Here is a 17010-nt window from a genome sequence, read left to right on the forward strand (position 1 = left end):
CCTATATCCAAAACTGCGTCGATCATGCTGGCCTGCTCAGCCCGTTCAAGCTCCGCCGTGCCTCTCCACGATAGGACTCGCACAAAGTAAACTCACCAACGCCTGAAGCTTCGCCTCTGCTAGCATAATTCCATCGTCAGCGATGCTAACATGGCTGTAGTCCAAAAAGTAGCAGTTGTTACAAGGACCTTCTCGTCAAGCCGGCAAAGCTTGAGAAACTTTCCTTGCAAAAGATCACTAGACTGAAAGCATCAGGCCCCGTTGAGTGGACTGTTACAGGTCGCTAAATACGTGGAGTACATGTCCTTCCACTGACGATCCGGCTCGAAATTGGTAGAGTCGCAGCGAAACTTAACCTCTGGATACTCGGATACATCCGGTTTGGAGTTCCAATACGACAACAATCACTCGATTTGCTCTCGATGGACTGTCCTCTTGGCAGTCACGGAACCACTGTCTCCTGTACCGGACGATCACTCATTACCCATGAGCCCGAGCGGCAGCTATGATGTCTGCAACGACGGTTCACTAGTCCAGAGAGTCGTCATCTGTCAGGGCGAGTACATAAACGCAAGACCAACCTGCTGGGGCGTCAATCACAGTTCAAACCAGCAACACAATGCTGTGTGCGGCCTTGTTCCTCCTGTCCACAGCGACAGCCAGTTGGGTCCACGCCAACTCTTCTCTCGTCCGCATTCCACGCGAATGGACCTACGTCCTTCCCCATCCGTTCGACAGCAAGTTGCAGTACAGCTGGTTAAACAGCACGACCACGGGAAACTCGACCATCAACGAGCTCCTGGCACGCGCCAACGAGGCACGTTTCGTCTCGTACTCTGATGAATTCGATGCCCTAGTCGGTCCAGACCCCAGCTGGTACACCGTGGAGTCTCCTGCTGGGTCCCCTTATGCTGCTTATGAGGGAGGCACTTGGATTCCCGAAACGGATGAGGTACGCTTTGACTTTACTGTGGAACGTGGTTTGATCTGATGATTGATAGGTCTGGTTCTCGTACTCTGGCTTCTATTATCCTTACGAGCAATCAATCACCTCGTACAGCCTGCGGAACCGAACCTCCAGGCCAGTCGTGACTACCCCGCCGGTGCGATATACCTATGGTCTGTACTATTGGCCTGACGACGGCAAGGTCTACGCCACTGAATTCGACACCCCAACACAGCCAGGCACAATCACCGCCATCGACTTAAAGACTCTCGAAGCCAAAGCCGTCTTTAATTCGTATGAAGGAATTCCTCTAGCTCCATGCGATGATGTAGTGGTAGCCCGCGTGCACGGCAAGACTTACATATACGCCACGACCTTGGCAGGCAAGGAAATCATTCCTGCGATTCCGAAAGAGCGCTTTGACACGGCCGTGTGGAGGTTCAGCCTGGACGATAACATCCTCTTGCCGGTGATTGATTCGAATGAACTGTTCACTCCTAATGGCATTCGTGTTTCTCCTGATGGGAAGAAGTTGTACGTTACCAATACGCCGTACATTCACGATCCGTTGGAGCAGGCGAGCAACACTAGTCTGTCCAACTCCATCCATGTGTATGATCTGGACGATGAAGGTTTCCCTGTTAATGGTCGTCTCTTTGGTCTCGTTCGTACGGGCTTTGCGAATGGTAAGTACCCCTACTTCTGACGATCGTTACACTTCTCTGACATCTCCCAGGCCTGCACATCGACAACGCAGGCAGAATCTGGACGGCCGAAAACGACGGAGTGCGAGTCCGCTCTCCCAATGGACTGACGCTCGGGGTTTTCAACTACCACCCATTCAACCCTACCGACAGCCCGCTCATTTCGAACTTTGCCCTCGCTGGGAACAGATTGGTCATTGGCAATCTCGCCTACGTCCTCGTATATAACCTCGCAGAGATGTTGGTAACGCTCAACAACTCACTTACGAATTGATAAGGTGTGTGTTCACAACAACCCCTGTCGACGTTCAGATCGGCTACATCAAGTAGCGCGGAAATAGCCTAGCATCGTCTGCACACTATGACTTCACCGCGACAAGGATATCAGATAGCGCAACAATAGCTTGTCGCTATGTATGTTTTCAACCTTGCCCGACGATCAAAACACCACCTTGATGCCACGGCTGTATTGCCCGAAGCAGGCAGAGGAGGTAAGACATGAACCACTTTTCCTCGTATCCTGAAGACGACCGCTTGTTTCGCGCATAGATTGCTATAGCGTCGTGCGAGGTGGTACAGAAGGGGGATTTAATAGCGTTCCATCCCCATTTTCTCTGATTTCTCCTCCTCTACTACCAACAACAACTTCAACAACCACAACCATGAAGCTCCTCACCCTCACCGCCCTCGCCTCCAGCGCCTCGGCCTCCTACTTCTCCCTCCTCGCCGTCCGCTCCGCCTCCCCCATGCACTACGGCACCATCAACGCCAACGAAAGCGGCATCTGGATCGGCAAGGACGCCGGATCGTACTGCCCGCCCAGCTTCGCCGAGCAGAACATCACCTGCCCAAACACCGGACGCACCGTCTTCTCCAGCTCGGGTGTAGCTAATGGCTCGCTGGCGTTGGGCGTGAGTGTCCCAGGCGCTCAGCAGGTGTAAGTTCATAGCCATGCCTGTTTTGATAAGATGTTAGGATGCTGATGTTTTGTAGCTACATCGACCCAGCCTACGGCATCGTCTCGTTCACCCAACCTCACAGCGCCCAAATGCCCGAGGGATCGATCCTCGAGGGCTGGACATTCAGCAACGGCTCCTCGTTCGGCACGCTCTCATGGTCGAACGGTATCCTCTTCTGCTCCCTTTCTGGAAACGATAGCTCCGTTGGCCCGTGGCAGATGTATGCTGCTCTGCCGCAGCTTCACTTCGGCCCTGCTTGCCTTGGTGCTTCGCTCATTGCGAGCAATGAGAGCGGACCAGGTGCTTGGGAGTACTTGTAGAGGCTACTCGAAAGCCTCCGGAATGGGAGAGACCAAGTCCGATGTCTGAGGGTATTGGGTCAGGCCAGTCATAGCATCCGTTGTGTCTGCAGAATGTACTAGAGCATAGACGATAGACCAAACGCGTTTGCGATCCATGAATCGTGACCATCATCCCGCAATGCCGCTTACCACAACGCCTCCTACCACCATAGCCCAGGGTATCATCATATTCAAAAACACCACCCAAAACCCAAACATTCTCTTCTCCTTCACCTCTCCTCAACAGCCTCTACCGCCCTCTTCGCCTTCTCCATCCTCCCCACCGTCTCCCCCAACCCCTCCTTCAACTTCGCCAAATCCTCCGCTCCCCTCTGCCACGTCCCCTGCATCTCATCCACCCTCTCAATCTCCCCAACCTCCATCTTTGTCGCCTTCGCAGCCTGCAATTTAGCCTCCTGATCCGCTTTCAACCGAGCATCATACTCCGCCGATTGTCTCTCAAACGACTCGAGGAACGTCCGTGCAGTCTCTTGCGGTGCTTTTCGACGGAGATTGGCGAGCTGAAGGGTCTGGTCTTCAATTTGCGCGGAGAGGGCTTGAATGCGCTGTGCGAGTTTCGAGTCGAAGGGCTCCAGTTCTACAACACACACATCATCAGCCATGTCGTTCTTCTTGCTTGGTTATTGAACATACCCTCCCCCTCCTGCGCCTTCTCCAACTCCCTCTCCATCTCCCTCGAATCCATCCCATTGATCGAGATCCCGTCCTTGGCGGCATTGAACGTATTTCGGATATACTGCGAGACGCAAACCCCATCAATAACCACTCCTCCTACACTTAGTTCAAGTACTGTATATACGTACATTATCAACCAACAGCTCCACCCTCCTCCTCATCGCATCCTCCCCCTCAGGCGCCGCATCCGGCGGTAGATGCCGATCAATCTTCTCGCGCGCCGCACGCGACACGTTCGCGATGAGGTAGGTCAGATCGGCCGGGGATTGGAGTTCGATTTTGCGGTGGGTGTTTTCGGTCGCGCGCTCGCCATGTTGCGGGGCATCGGATTCGTAGATGTTTGCGGCGGCCATGTTTGCGATTGTTCTGTGTTGATTGGGCTGGTTGTCGTGTTTGCAGATGTCAACACAGAAAGACAAGGTGGAGTCGGCAGGGGTCCGAGATGGGCCGAGCCGAACGTTGTTTCAGATGCCGACCTTCGGCTTATCGGTGAGCTCTCTCCGCTATCGGCACGAGCTCTGTCTTGAGTACATGAATGATACGAGGCTCACGTTTCACAGCATACAACACGAGGATGAAGGGCCCCGAGTGAGATGGGACGTACAGCTCTTGAAGATCGAGTCGAGGTTTTGCCACTCTATATAACAAATCCCATCCCATGCAACGCCAAAAAGCAGAAGCACATGCAGTCCTAGCATCCACATATCAACGAGTGCTCCATCCAGTCCCTACCCCCTATGCAAAGACCATATCTCCATTCCCCAGAATGCAACCATGCAACCGGTGTCCCCTAAAGCTCCCAAGCACCATGCTGGAAATCGCTACAATGCACGGCGAACCATCCAAAAATTTCCCTCAAGGCAAAATCGCCGCGGCCTCCTCATCAGTAAGAACAATATCATCCACAGGATCCGGGCGATGCTCCAGATCTTGGGGGTCGTAGTCGATGTATGAGGGGAGGAAGAGCTCTATCATTTCGTCAACCTCCGCCGTATATAGTCAACATCGGAAGGGAAAGTCGTGCTGACCTTGATTCCAATCGAAACCCTGTGAGGATTTCACGCAAGTGACCTATACAACCCATCATATGAGCTTCACAATTCCCTAACACAGTAAGGTATGATGGATTGGGTTGGCAGGAACATACCAGCCTAGGCGGCCCATCCTCATGGCCTAGGTTGATGACCGTGTACTCTGACTTGGACAGCGAGTTTCCTACGTGTCACACAACTCAGCCCAAAGAACGTCGCTTAGGGTACGGTATCCTCACCTAACATACTCGTCCTCCTCATCATGAACGCCCCTCCCTCTTGTCTCGGTGAAGCACTCTCACTCGCCCTCTCTTTCCCTTTCGATGATCGAGTCGGTGGGCTTCCGTACGATGAAGAGGAGGACGACGACGACGCCGGGGAGCTCGCAGCGACGACGACGGGCTTCTTCCGCTTGGGGATGGGCATGGAAGACGACATGGCGGCTAGTCGGTGAGGCTTCGTCTAGTCGAAAATCTGATCTCAGGTACTTGTGGATGGAGTGCACTGTGGAAACGCAAAGGATACTAGGAAAGACTATTCGTTCTCAGGTGGGTAGATAGACCATCAATGTACACAAGACAAGACAAGCAGGCAGTGTAGAGTGTAGAGTGAGGCAATGTGACACAACAGCACGAGCTAGGTTGCGTGCGTGCGTGCGTGACTCGAAGCCCAAAGGTTGGGGAAGATGCCTGCTAGCTGCAGCTACCCGGGCCCGGAATCGCATGTGATCCTTTCTCGTCCTCTGCTCGCGCCATTCCATGTCGATCCGCTGTTATCGTTATCGTCTTATCACGCATTCCGATCTGGACCGCATCTTAGGGAATGATCTGATGGCTAGAAATGGAACGGGAGTGTTTCTTTATGTACTATGAGAGAACGGTTTCCTCTTCTACTCATACATACAAGCTCGACTACACTACACTACATCCGTTTCCAGCCGTCCTCATCATCATACAGACACAGAGAACTCAAGGAACAAGAAAGAACAAGCACCAAAAAGAAAAATAATAATAGTACGCTCAACTCGCCGCTGTCTGAGGAAACGACATCCAGCCTTTTCCTCTTCCTCTCTCAGTAGATGACTGCAACATCCACAGCTTTCCCTTCTGTCTGTCATTCGTCGCTCAGATATCTTGCTTCTCCCGTTATTTCTTGCCTAGACTTGTGGAGAATAATATTCCCTAGGTATCGTACACACCAAAAAAACTTTCATCACACAAACAGTGGGTATCACACTCAAAGAGATTACAGTTGCAAAGCAGCAGCAGTAGCAGCAAAACACACTTCTCTCCCTCTCTCCACACGCCCTCTTTATCGTAGACGTAATGTCGCGGCGAAAAGTTGATTATCGTACAAGTACATGTCATCTGTACATGGTTAGCATCGTTTCTCAAAAGGATGATATCTCTACTTGACTCACCATGTGCGTTTCCGCGCAAACCGCCGGTTCAACAGCTGCAGTACCTTCGACACGTTGAACTGCACGTATTCGAGGTCCAGATCCTCTTGTTGCTCCTTTTGCATCTCAAGAAGATCGTCCAGCTTCAGATCCAGCTCCAGCAGACCGCGGTTACGCCCTTTATAATGCAGACTGATGACGAATGTTCCAGGGCTGGGACTCGTAATGTTGAAATAGATGTTGGCTCGGCGGTTCTCTGGCACGTTGCTTTTCTGTATCACGCCCTGTTTCTCCAGTTCTTGGTGTGTGAATTTGTATGGTCCTAGCACTTTGGCTGATTGCCCGCGTTTCGAAGTGCCTTCTGATTGACCTCGCACGTTGTGTAGGTAGCTCTTGTAGGTTTCGAGCTGGCCGACGAGATAGGTGTTGTGATCGCGAATGGTCCGGAAGACCTCATCCAGCTTCTGCGTTTCGGCCACCACCTTCTCCTTAAGTGATCCGAGATGGACCAACTCCTGCTCAACCTCATCCCTGAGCAATGCATAACTATCATCCTTGTCGATGATGCCAAGTTCTTGCAGTTGGTTCAAAAGCTCCATCGCCCTGATCCCCTTGCGAACCATGACTGAGTCATTCTTGGTCGTTGCAGCTGCTTCCGCTACTCTGTCGAGGCGAAGTGGTCGGCGCATCATCACTGAGTTTGCCGGCAAAGATCGCATGATCATCACAAACGTTGACTTGGCCTCCATGAAATAGACTTCCTCCTGAGTGATGTCCAGCGCCGCAGTGAAGTCGTCCAGCGATTGCTCCCACTTGCTGTACAGAGGTAAACTGATGGCCCTGTTGTCCTTTCTCGGAAGCTGCGCTGGTGCTGGTCCCAGCTCACCAAGCAGCTGACTCAGATGTGTACTTTCGTCTTTGGATAGTTCCGTCGCGTGCTTGTCTAGCAATGCGTGCATCGCATACACTTCATTGAGGGTAATGGAGAGCTCCAGATCCTTCTTTGATAGCGCCACATAGTTGTCCATTTCGAGAGTTTCGTAAAAGTCCTGTACCTCGCAAAGATCCATCATGAATTTGTTGATGCGCTCCTTGTTTTGTTGGATGAATGGCTGCAACTTCTGCATGTACGGCTCCTTGGCATAGCTCGGCTTGTTGGCCAGATTCTGCAGCATCTTCGCGACGTATGTCAGGGTTCGTTTGGGGTTCTCGGCCGGTGTTTGCTCAATGAGCATGTACGACCTGGGTGTCACAATGGCCGGGTTGATGAAACGAAGGAAGAAGAATCCACCTATGAGCGTGCAAATCGTCTGCTCCTGGGCATCTGGGTACTTTCTTCGTGTCAAACTTCGAATCTGCTTGCAAATCCAGCGGATACCGTATGGGGTCTCGTCCAGGCCATCAATGATCGTGTCCAGGAATGAATTGGCAATCTCAATGAGCATGTCTATTCGCGGCGCAATGATCCGCTGGACATTCTCGTTTGCCGCCGCTTGTTCTGCGGTGATTCCTTTGGGCAGGTTGGCTGGTAGAGAACCGCCATCTGCTTCAATCTTCCCAATCATGCTCTCGTATACCTTCAATGGATTGATCTCCAGGTCCAGGTCCTTAATCTCGATCAACGAGTTGATCCTTTCTGCAAGCACTGTCTTCAGGTAGCTCTGTCCTGGGCCTCGTCGTGTGTATGTGGTCATCATTCGTGATACTGGGGTGTTTGCTCGTAAGAGCGATGAATAGTCTGGGGTGTTGTCGAATTGGAAGGTCAAAACAGACTGCACAATCATCAGTAAATTGCCAGGCATATCTCCATTCCTCACTCACTTGGAACATAGTCAAAAGCAAGTGCTCTTCCCTGCTCTCGTACTGGTTCCCGTAGATTGTAAACATGACTGTCTGGAGTAATTGATCGATTTCGGCCATGGTCACCAGTCGGCACAGATGCGCGATATGTCTGGGCTCGCTTTGTAGTAGGAACAGCAGGTTGCCGTACTTCTGGGTCTTCTCGTCGTTCGGAAACGAACCTTCAGAAAGGTCCAATGAGTCGTCGAGGTGACTCGCGACTTCTTCTTTCTGTACACTTATTAGCCGGATTCCCATCTCAGTGTGATATTGTAGGGCATACCTCTTCCATTGCCATGCGATTCTGCACAAGCAACGCGATTCGAGAATCGAGATACCGCACGTCCTTCTCCAGCACAAAGTTCTTCTTCGACTGCGATGATATCTTGGACTTGAGATCCCTCAGTGACTTCTGAGCTCTTGCTAGGTCGTCTTCGATCTCGAGATCGCGCTGGTTCGCATTCATGGAGAGGTAGAGGGCGGTCACGGAGTAGCGCTTGGAGGCGCGCATGGAGCGCGACCCTTCTTGTGAGCTCATGGTGTTCTGCCTCGTCACCGGGACGGAGGAGGAGCCAGAGGAGGTGGATGTGCGTGAGGGCGTGTGAAGCATCGAGACGGCCATGGCGGGAGTTTATCAGACGGCGACGTCGTCTCTTGTGCTGCGTCGCTGGCACTCCCGGACCCGCAGTGGTCGCAATGCAATTTCGCAAACTGCGCTGGTCGAGTGGAACAAAGGCGTGGTGGTCGCTGGCACGCGGATGGTGCCGTGTTTGAAAACGTGCCTTTGGAATCCCTTGCGTGATTTGGCGGGCGGCCGTCGAGGTGCGAGGTGCGCAATGGGTGCAGGGGGAAGAGCGCAGGAGGCAGACGACCAGATAGCCTTGTCGCAGGCCGTGCCTCAGACGGCAGATGAAACACGTTCCTGAAGCACAAGACTCGGTCGGCTTCGGCAAGCAGGCGCAATGGCGTCGCAGTGGCAGCGCGAGGTGGGATGGAGGGCGGGGCCGTGTGCGAGGGTAGGGTGCGGTGTCGTCGTTGTCGTCGTCGTCGGCGCTGTCAGTCGTGCGCCGGTGGGTGCCAGTCGCACAGGGAGGAGGTGCAATGCGCCTGGATTTCGCGGATGGTGGTGCGCGGGCGGTGGTGTTTCAGACAGCCAATGTCGGCGTCGCTGCTGTCTCGGGCGCGGGCGGCGGGCGGACGGGCGACTGCGCACGCTGTGCAGCGCAGGATATGGACCAGGGGCGGCGGTGGTGATGGAGGAGTGGTCAGGTCGGAGGATGAGGAGTATCTGGCAATGGGCGACACCGATAGTTTAGAGTTCAGGCACCTCGTGAGTCGGTCGTCCCGCTTGATGGCTCTGCAGCAAGAGGATCGAGCAACCGCCACGCTAGCAGCCCTCGAGTCGCCCAGCTCAGGGGCACACGGACGGCGTGATGATGAAATCCTGGGCGGGCACACGCCGGGCAGATCTATCGCGCAGGCCTGTCTTCTCCAACAAATGCATTTGCAACTGTCCTATAAGCGCTGGCCTGCGTCAGGACAGCTGATCCTCATCACAGGCCAGCGATACGAAACTTGCCGGCCATCGACAGCCTGCGCTGCAGCGCTACTTCATCTATCTGAACTCTATAATCAGACATGCCCTGCGTGTCGACCCCGGCCTGGCGCAAGCAACGCCACTCGCCTCTACGCACGACAAAGGAGACCCCCCAGAGACACGCACGCAGCGCTTGCTGTTGTTGTTGTAGCCATTACAGTTGCGAGCCCACCCATGCCCCAAATTCGCGCAATGCCCCCAATTCTGCTGCCAAATCTGCGCGCTGCTTAGGTGACGTCCTTGGTCTCAACGGCCAGGACACCTGACGAGGCGCCGAACGGGGCAATCCACTTCCCAGAACGGAAAGACGAAGACAGACCGACCCCTCGACGGCGGGTCACGAGTCTCTTCTTAGCTCCAATTCAAAACCTAGAGATATCACGGCCGAAAGCCCTGCCTTGTCATCAGTACTTGTTGTGTTCAACTGTCTTCCAAATACCCAGCAACGGCGAGACATACCAATTGATGAACCTGCAATGATATCGTTAGCACCTATTTCATCTTTCTGGGCAGGCAACATGCAAGACATACCAATACATAGGAATCAGGATACGATTCCTCCAGCTGATGGATTTGGTCAGATACGCTCCTCGCCATAACAGCCATGCGGTCCTTCCAGAAAGCGAAGCTTGATTCATCTGCACCAGCGCACGGTAACCACCAATATACGCCATCACGCCCTGGCTAGCCTGCAAAATAAGTCAGTTCCTGGAACAAGCACTTTTTGACACACGCCGTGAGACAAGGGGGCTTTACAAATGAGAAGCCGCGAGTGTTGATGTCGCCCTTGTTAAGCTTCTTCGCTAGCCACTTGGCCTTCTGGGTTGCTACTTGTGTGTTAGAGCCATACATCCTGGTGAAACTTGGGCAGACATTGCATCACTCACCAACTTGCGCGGTTGCCGGGTCCGTGGTGCCTTCAATCGCAGCACAGTCGCCAAGGGCATACACATCGCGCAGAATCGCCGCTGGTCGGTCCTCGTGGTGATCACCAGCATCCAATTGGACCCGGAGAAAGTCATCTGTAATGACACTGCCAGTCCTTGGATGCCTTTGTACCTTCCAATCGGCCACACCGTCAGGGCTCGCATCGATATCGTCCGACAATCGCAAACACGAAGCTGGCGCCGTGAAGGACGAACTCAATGCTTTCTGGATGAAGGGGTTGCTCATGAGGCCGGTACTCCATACGACAATACCACATCCAATCTCCGACTCTTCACCATTCTGCAACTTCAATGTGTAACCGCTGGCTTTGACATCGTCGTTCAGGTCCTCTGTTCCTTCCCTTCTCGGAAATCCTCTGCGCAGCTCGCGGATGCTGTGATTGGTTTTGAGGGTTACTCCTTCTCTTGCGAAGTGCTCCACTGCGTAGTCATGGAGCGTCTCGTCGAACATGGGGAGAATCTTGTCGGCGACATCGTACACGGTGATTTGGACGTGCTCTGTAAGGTGGGGATAAAGCCTGGCCATGTCATCCTTGACGATGTCTTGAAGCTCACCAGAGAACTCGATTCCAGTAGGACCACCACCTACGATGTGTCAGTCTTCAACAGCAAAGCCGGTTAGTCTAGAACATCATCTCCCCTACCAACAATTGCAAAATTCAACAACTGCTTCTTCAACGCCTTGGGTGTCGTAGGCAACGCCGCCGTCTCAAAGCAACTCAACAACTTATTCCGTATCTTCCTCGCATCCTGCACATCCTTCAAGAAATACGCATTCTCTTTAACCCCAGGAATCCCAAACGTCTGGCTGTAACTCCCCACGCTCACCACCAACTTATCATAACTCATACTAAACAGCTCCCCCCGACTCGCTTCGATCTGCATCTCCAACGGCCTCTCATCTTTCTTCTCTCCAGCTCGAGTAGACAGCAGACCTTGATTAGGATCCCGCACCGTCTCCCGCACCATGATCTCTTTTCGTCCGAAATCGACTCCATCGGCTCGGCCTTGGATGTAATCGTACTTGCTGCTTCGCGAGCGGACGGGTTCGAGGGCGGTGCGGAATTCGAGGGTGCCGACGGAGGTGGAGGCGAGGAGGGGTGTGAAGACGAAGTAGGAGCGGGGCGAGACGACGACGGTTTGGAATTTCTTGGGGTTGAGGGATCGGGCGAGGTTGTAGCCTGCCCAGCCCGAGCCGAGGATGACGACTCGTTCGCGGTCTAGAGTTTATAAATGGTAAGTGGTTGTTGTGGGGAAGGGAAGGAAGGGGAGTTTGGATGGTATACCGTTCTTCGCAGCCTCGAGCTGTTTGATCGTGATGCATCTCCTTTGACCCGCCACGAATTGGCAAGGAGCATGAAGAGAAGGTCTAGTCAGACTTTTAGAGAGAGATGAATCGACAATCGATCTCGTGCAATTGTTCATCGTCCTTCGAGCCATTGGGGAAGACATGTTGTCGATATAGTCGTCGGTATAGTTGTCGGTATAGTTGCAGCACTAGTCAACGAAACAACACAGAGACTAACAACGAAAGAGAAGCAGACCAGAGGAAAGAGAAACCCGAACGGAAAGAATACAGCACACCGAGCTCAACAATGAGTAACTTACATTCATGCACCACAACCATGTGAAAGAGAGAAAGAGAGCGAACACTACGCAACACCGCGCCGTTAGACTTCCCAATCTCACCCATCCGCCGAATCCATCCAACAGAAATACAAAACCACAACCCAGTCACCCAGAAATACACCTCACTCCGCAACATTCTCGTTGAGAATCCCAGTCCACGGACAAGGCGTTTTTTCTCGCACAACCCATCCATCCAGGTTCGACGGAGTCCGGTGTCTGTTGAGCAACGAACAAAAAAACGCCCGCAACTTCCAAAGCCGCGGTCCCAGAAACCTACCTACCGTAGCGGCTAAGATAAGGCTTTGGCATGTGATAGCAACCGTCCTACACAATTCCTATCAGTATTGTCCCTATTATTTTCCTCCTCCATTCTCTATTCTAGATATCACGGTATCGAAAAACGTTTGCACGTGCGAGACAGTTGAGATTCGTGGCTTCCGGGGACGTTGTTCCGGCTGCAAGCCTCAAGGTCGGGATTGGAAATATGCTGTCGGGTTTGATGCCGTTTGGTTCATTCACGGTCACGGTCACGGAGTCCGGAGGGACGAGAAGCGTGTGTGAGAGTCATCAGAGTCTGACTGGGCTGATGTGCGTCGTTGTCGTTCTCGTGCTCTCGAAGATATAGTAGACGACGAGTATTTTCGAGGGAAGATGTAGGAGTGTGAGTGAGACCGGGATGTCGGAGATTCGCCGGGACGGACGCCGTCTTCCGGGATATTGTCGTGGGTGTGCTGGACAAGGCTGCGTTGATGAGTGCGCTCAAAAGCTCGACTTTGACGTGATACTGAGGCGTCATGGTGTTCTCCATGTTTCCACATGGCTCGCAGTCAAACCAGACATCGGTTCTGTAGACGACATTGTCAAATAGCAGGCAATCATTCACGCAGCCCTCGAGCTTTGCCATGCAAGCCAGCCTCACCCAGACGTCCCAGTCACACCAGAAGCAGCAGCGTAAGCAGTCATGTTACGTGGTTTCAATGTTGCCATTCGCCTGTCCCAACTTTTGTACACCTTCATTCTCCGCTGCACCCCCTCCCCCGCCCATCCGATTCCCACTAGCAAAGCTGAAAGCAAGCTTAAGTAAGCGATTCCCGGTCGTCATTGAACCTGAGGCAGGTAGAATTGAAACTTGTGGCCACGACACAGTCTTCGGTATATCCCTTCGATGCACACTCGCATGCTAATTTGACTGTGGCCGGCGGTGCTTTTGATGCCATCATGTCGCTGTTCATCCAGATGAGGGCAGACATGTCAAGAAGCGGCACGAAGATGGTCGTCAACGACGAGCGCGAGAGGTCCCTCGTACGATCACAAGCAATGAGAGCGTTCCGTCAAGAACAGCGCTGGAGTTCTATACAACCTGTCGCTGAACGTGTGGAGTCCCAAGGATCGTACACCATCGATCTACAGCCTGAAAATCATACAGACACCCTTCCCTGGCCTTGCGAATCGCACTTGATCAACAACACGCACGTATACAGGACGGCGTTGGCATCAAATTTCGTCGAAGGCTATTTCCCCATGACCACGGCGGCGAATTCGGAGCTTGCTAGCATTGTCGATTTCTGGAGAATGCCAGCATGTCCAGCTGAGGAGGCCGGATACGATGCCCTGACTCTTCTTCACTTCGGCGGTGCCATTGGTAGTGATCGAATCGCACTCGAGGGCTTCCGGAAATTCGTCATCACTCTCCACTTGGTTCGGCACGAGGTTGAAGACAAGTACATCCACGCTCAAGGCACACTCTGCGCAGCTCTCGAATTGCTTAGCTGCGAGATCTACAAGGTCGTTTCCTCTGGCCTGGAAGGGTGGGAGAAGAATATCGCAGGTATCAACGCAATCCTCGAGACGACAAACTTTTTGGATGTGGGCAGAGAATTGCATGTAAGATTTTCCATGCAACTTCGGCATGTGGCTTTAATGTACGCCCTTGTCAAACGCAAAGCAGTTATACCTCTTCGACTACATGGTTCACAAAACTCGCAATTGACCGGGGCTAGTGCTATCGATGAGCTTACTGGAATCGCACTCGAACTTCCAGCACTTCTGGAAACGACCGATTACCTTTGCAACGAGTGCAAGGTAGAGCAGAACTCGATCGAGTATCACCTGACCTTACTGCGACTACAAGATCTCAAATCTAAGCTCAAGTCATGGGCGAGCGAGTTCTATCCAGACGGCATTCAAGCAGAACCGGGCAGAGAGGTCATGAACGAGACATTGCCCACGGAATCACATTCTCACATCGCCGCACTCGCTCACGCTTTCCGGACCGTCATCTCATTACTCGTTCACGAAGCCGAATACTGTCTTTTGACAGCCAGCGGACTCTCTGCAAAGGCTACCAGAAAGGCCGGTGACAAGTGCGCCGAAGAGCTTCTAAAGTGCATTTCGCTCCTGACTTCAACCGTAGACGGAGATATCGGACAGGCCCAGGCCGTTCGAGCGCCAATTTTCTTTGCTTTGCGTTGGTACCGACAGTCCTATAATCATCATGCGAGGCAGGAGTGGTTGGAACTTGAAGCTTATTTCCAAGACAAATTCGATTACCTCGACTGGAGCGCTCTGTTGCCTTTCAGCTTTATGGGACTTGTCTGGCTTCGATGACACTGTATAAACCTGGATGGTACTAGAAACCGCGCCACCGGATCCGTCAAAGACAGACGCTCATATCGCGCTCTCTTCTTCCGGTCATGCTAATGGATGCATACTTTGTCCACCCAGGAGAGTAAGTGAGACGGTCAGCACTGAGCCGCTGCTGTCCGCCACTACCTTCAAGCTTGCCGAACGTGTTCTTTGCTGAGACCAGTCGCATAAGAGACGTAGAAGACTACGATGCGCTCTCATGCATCTTGTGCCGCAACAGCCTATCAAGCTTCAGAAGTCGCTACGTGGACGCCATGTGGTACATTCACATGCCTCCAGCCCTGCCCGCGTCTGGCAACGGGTCAGCTGATTGAGCTGCCCAAAAGCTTTTGACCTTCTGGGTATGGACAGGGCTGTCCTTGCTTTCGCTGTATAGCAGCATGGTATAATCTAAACCAGGCTGTGACAACTGCGTAACTTTCGCATTAGCGGGTATAAGGCTGCAACAACGTCACGCCCTTTTACAACATCACAGCTTGTACACAGCAGGCCTTAATACACGTAGCAAGCAAGCAAAGGAGCTACAATAGGGCCTTTCGCTTGTTCACTTGGTCAATTGATGACTTTCACAGTTTGCAATCGACGACTGGAAATACGCACCTCCTCGTAAGAATCATGGCCCACAACCCAACGAACGAATTCAGGACTTTCATAGTTCGGCAGGCCTTCGCCTTCCGCCTCACTACTTCCGTTTCTTGTTGCCGGTCCGCCTGAAAATCCGTTGAACGCCGCTTTTGCATAGGCCTGTATTTTGTTCATCCTCGGCATCCGCAGCCTCGACCATGCTTCAGTCAGGTTCTCCAAGCTTCGACCTTTGCCTTCAGCTATGCAACCCCCGAGTGCGTCGATATCTTCCACTATTGTAGAAAAGCCCTGTTTATTACCCGAACATTCAGCATGTGCTTCACAGTACGAAGACAAGATTCATCGACGGTCCCCGTACTCACCTGCGCAACATTCGGAAGCATCGCATGAGCAGAGTCGCCAAGCAGCAACACTCGTCCATGCTCGCTCGTCCACCGCGGCAATTCTAGTAGATAAGCGAGATGCCATTGATCGCATCGTTTGGCTAGTCTCAGGGCCGAGTCTAAGCTGTCACAACAGCCTTCGAAGGACTTCTGGACGTAGTCGAGGTCCCCAGTCTAGACAGATCAAATCAACAAGACTCTCGCCCGGTCTCATGTGAATACACACCTCTTGCCAGAGCTTGTGGTCTTCAGCTGGCGCGGGCCCGTTTCTTATGTCGAACACGAGGAATACCTTGCCTAACTTGGATACGTATCTCCCTATGGCGTAGCGGTCCTGGCCTATCCAGACAACACCGTCCGAGAAACTTGCTAGTTCTTGGTGGAGTCCGCTTTCGACGATATCCTGATATTCGAGCTCAAGGGTGAAATTAGTGGCATTGGTGACTATTGGTCGAGCTTTCCCACCGTCTCCAAGAATCCTGGACCTGAAGGTCGATCCGATCCCGTCGGCCACCAGCACCATGTCGCCGGTAGAACTGCTCCCATCGGAAAACAAGACTGACGCATGTCTTTGATCCTCATCGACGCCCACAGCTTCCCTCCCGAAGCGTATCTCTGCACCACGCGCGGTGGCAGACTTGTACAAGATCTCTTGCGTCGTTTTTCGATCAATCCCCCAGTCAGGGAATCCCGAAAAGTCCTCATTCACATGTCGCGCAACCTGCTGTCCGGACTGGAGACCACGAAAGCTCCACGCCCCGACTTGATCGGCAACCAACTCGAATGCTTCCCCATTTGATCAGCGAACGGGTTGCGTTGGGACGTATGGACATGGTCCCTCCGCGCGGATTGAAAGCATCGCGTTTTTCGTACAGCTGTGGAATGTAGTCAACATTTCAGGCGAGGTTGAAAGATGCTTGGAGCTCTGATTTACCTTGACATGGTGGCCTTCGTGAGCGAAATAGTAAGCCGCGGCCAGACCTCCAAGACCAGCACCTATGATAAGGATGGTGAGCTGTGCTTGGCTGTCAGTTGCTGTCATGGCGATTCGCACCACGGAGGGTAACGGATTCTCTGTAAAGGGGCAACCTTCCCAGCTTATACTGGTAGTAGCACATTGAGCAATCACTTGACCACGGGGGTTTTTAGCGATTGCCAAAACAGGAGGATTATTGAGCAGGCACCTAATATAGCACACGTTGCGACGACTTGGTGGCTGAACAAATATCAGCTGCGGCTGCGCGAAATGAACAAGATCGTGCATTGCTGCGTCCATAGACCATCGCTCTGCCTTCTGTAGCAATTTTC

At 52.8% G+C, this 17010-nt stretch overlaps 8 protein-coding genes across 8 annotated transcripts; 3 read left to right on the forward strand and 5 right to left on the reverse strand.

The window, feature by feature from the left end:
- Positions 1-619: 619 nt before the first annotated feature.
- M409DRAFT_48970 (uncharacterized protein) lies at positions 620-1924 on the forward strand (the record flags this gene model as incomplete). The annotated part of the gene is made up of 3 exons (XM_033811100.1): positions 620-952; positions 1002-1632; positions 1683-1924. The coding sequence occupies 3 exons, from the start codon at positions 620-622 to the stop codon at positions 1922-1924; spliced, it is 1206 nt and encodes a 401-aa protein (XP_033674980.1).
- Positions 1925-2312: 388 nt separating this feature from the next.
- Positions 2313-2929, forward strand: M409DRAFT_48971 (uncharacterized protein; the record flags this gene model as incomplete). Its single annotated transcript, XM_033811101.1, has 2 exons — positions 2313-2587; positions 2644-2929. The coding sequence occupies 2 exons, from the start codon at positions 2313-2315 to the stop codon at positions 2927-2929; spliced, it is 561 nt and encodes a 186-aa protein (XP_033674981.1).
- Positions 2930-3180: 251 nt separating this feature from the next.
- M409DRAFT_16367 (uncharacterized protein) lies at positions 3181-3999 on the reverse strand (the record flags this gene model as incomplete). Its single annotated transcript, XM_033803591.1, has 3 exons — positions 3181-3548; positions 3605-3707; positions 3775-3999. 3 exons carry the CDS (start codon positions 3997-3999, stop codon positions 3181-3183), a joined length of 696 nt encoding a protein of 231 aa, XP_033674982.1.
- Positions 4000-4501: 502 nt separating this feature from the next.
- M409DRAFT_16368 (uncharacterized protein) lies at positions 4502-5115 on the reverse strand (the record flags this gene model as incomplete). The annotated part of the gene is made up of 4 exons (XM_033803592.1): positions 4502-4614; positions 4675-4717; positions 4794-4861; positions 4926-5115. The coding sequence occupies 4 exons, from the start codon at positions 5113-5115 to the stop codon at positions 4502-4504; spliced, it is 414 nt and encodes a 137-aa protein (XP_033674983.1).
- A 978-nt stretch (positions 5116-6093) lies between these two features.
- M409DRAFT_16369 (uncharacterized protein) lies at positions 6094-8537 on the reverse strand (the record flags this gene model as incomplete). Its single annotated transcript, XM_033803593.1, has 3 exons — positions 6094-7848; positions 7898-8146; positions 8199-8537. The coding sequence occupies 3 exons, from the start codon at positions 8535-8537 to the stop codon at positions 6094-6096; spliced, it is 2343 nt and encodes a 780-aa protein (XP_033674984.1).
- A 1337-nt stretch (positions 8538-9874) lies between these two features.
- Positions 9875-11911, reverse strand: M409DRAFT_62244 (uncharacterized protein; the record flags this gene model as incomplete). Its single annotated transcript, XM_033815085.1, has 6 exons — positions 9875-9905; positions 10044-10201; positions 10269-10339; positions 10400-11044; positions 11104-11679; positions 11746-11911. The coding sequence occupies 6 exons, from the start codon at positions 11909-11911 to the stop codon at positions 9875-9877; spliced, it is 1647 nt and encodes a 548-aa protein (XP_033674985.1).
- Positions 11912-13306: 1395 nt separating this feature from the next.
- Positions 13307-14695, forward strand: M409DRAFT_16371 (uncharacterized protein; the record flags this gene model as incomplete). Its single annotated transcript, XM_033803594.1, has 1 exon — positions 13307-14695. One exon carries the CDS (start codon positions 13307-13309, stop codon positions 14693-14695), a length of 1389 nt encoding a protein of 462 aa, XP_033674986.1.
- A 1134-nt stretch (positions 14696-15829) lies between these two features.
- On the reverse strand, positions 15830-16744 carry M409DRAFT_48976 (uncharacterized protein; the record flags this gene model as incomplete). Its single annotated transcript, XM_033811102.1, has 2 exons — positions 15830-16435; positions 16637-16744. 2 exons carry the CDS (start codon positions 16742-16744, stop codon positions 15830-15832), a joined length of 714 nt encoding a protein of 237 aa, XP_033674987.1.
- Between the last annotated feature and the right edge of the window lie 266 nt (positions 16745-17010).

This window comes from Zasmidium cellare, assembly GCF_010093935.1.
Source record: "Zasmidium cellare ATCC 36951 unplaced genomic scaffold M409scaffold_1, whole genome shotgun sequence".
Classification (NCBI taxonomy): Eukaryota; Fungi; Ascomycota; class Dothideomycetes; order Mycosphaerellales; family Mycosphaerellaceae; genus Zasmidium; species Zasmidium cellare.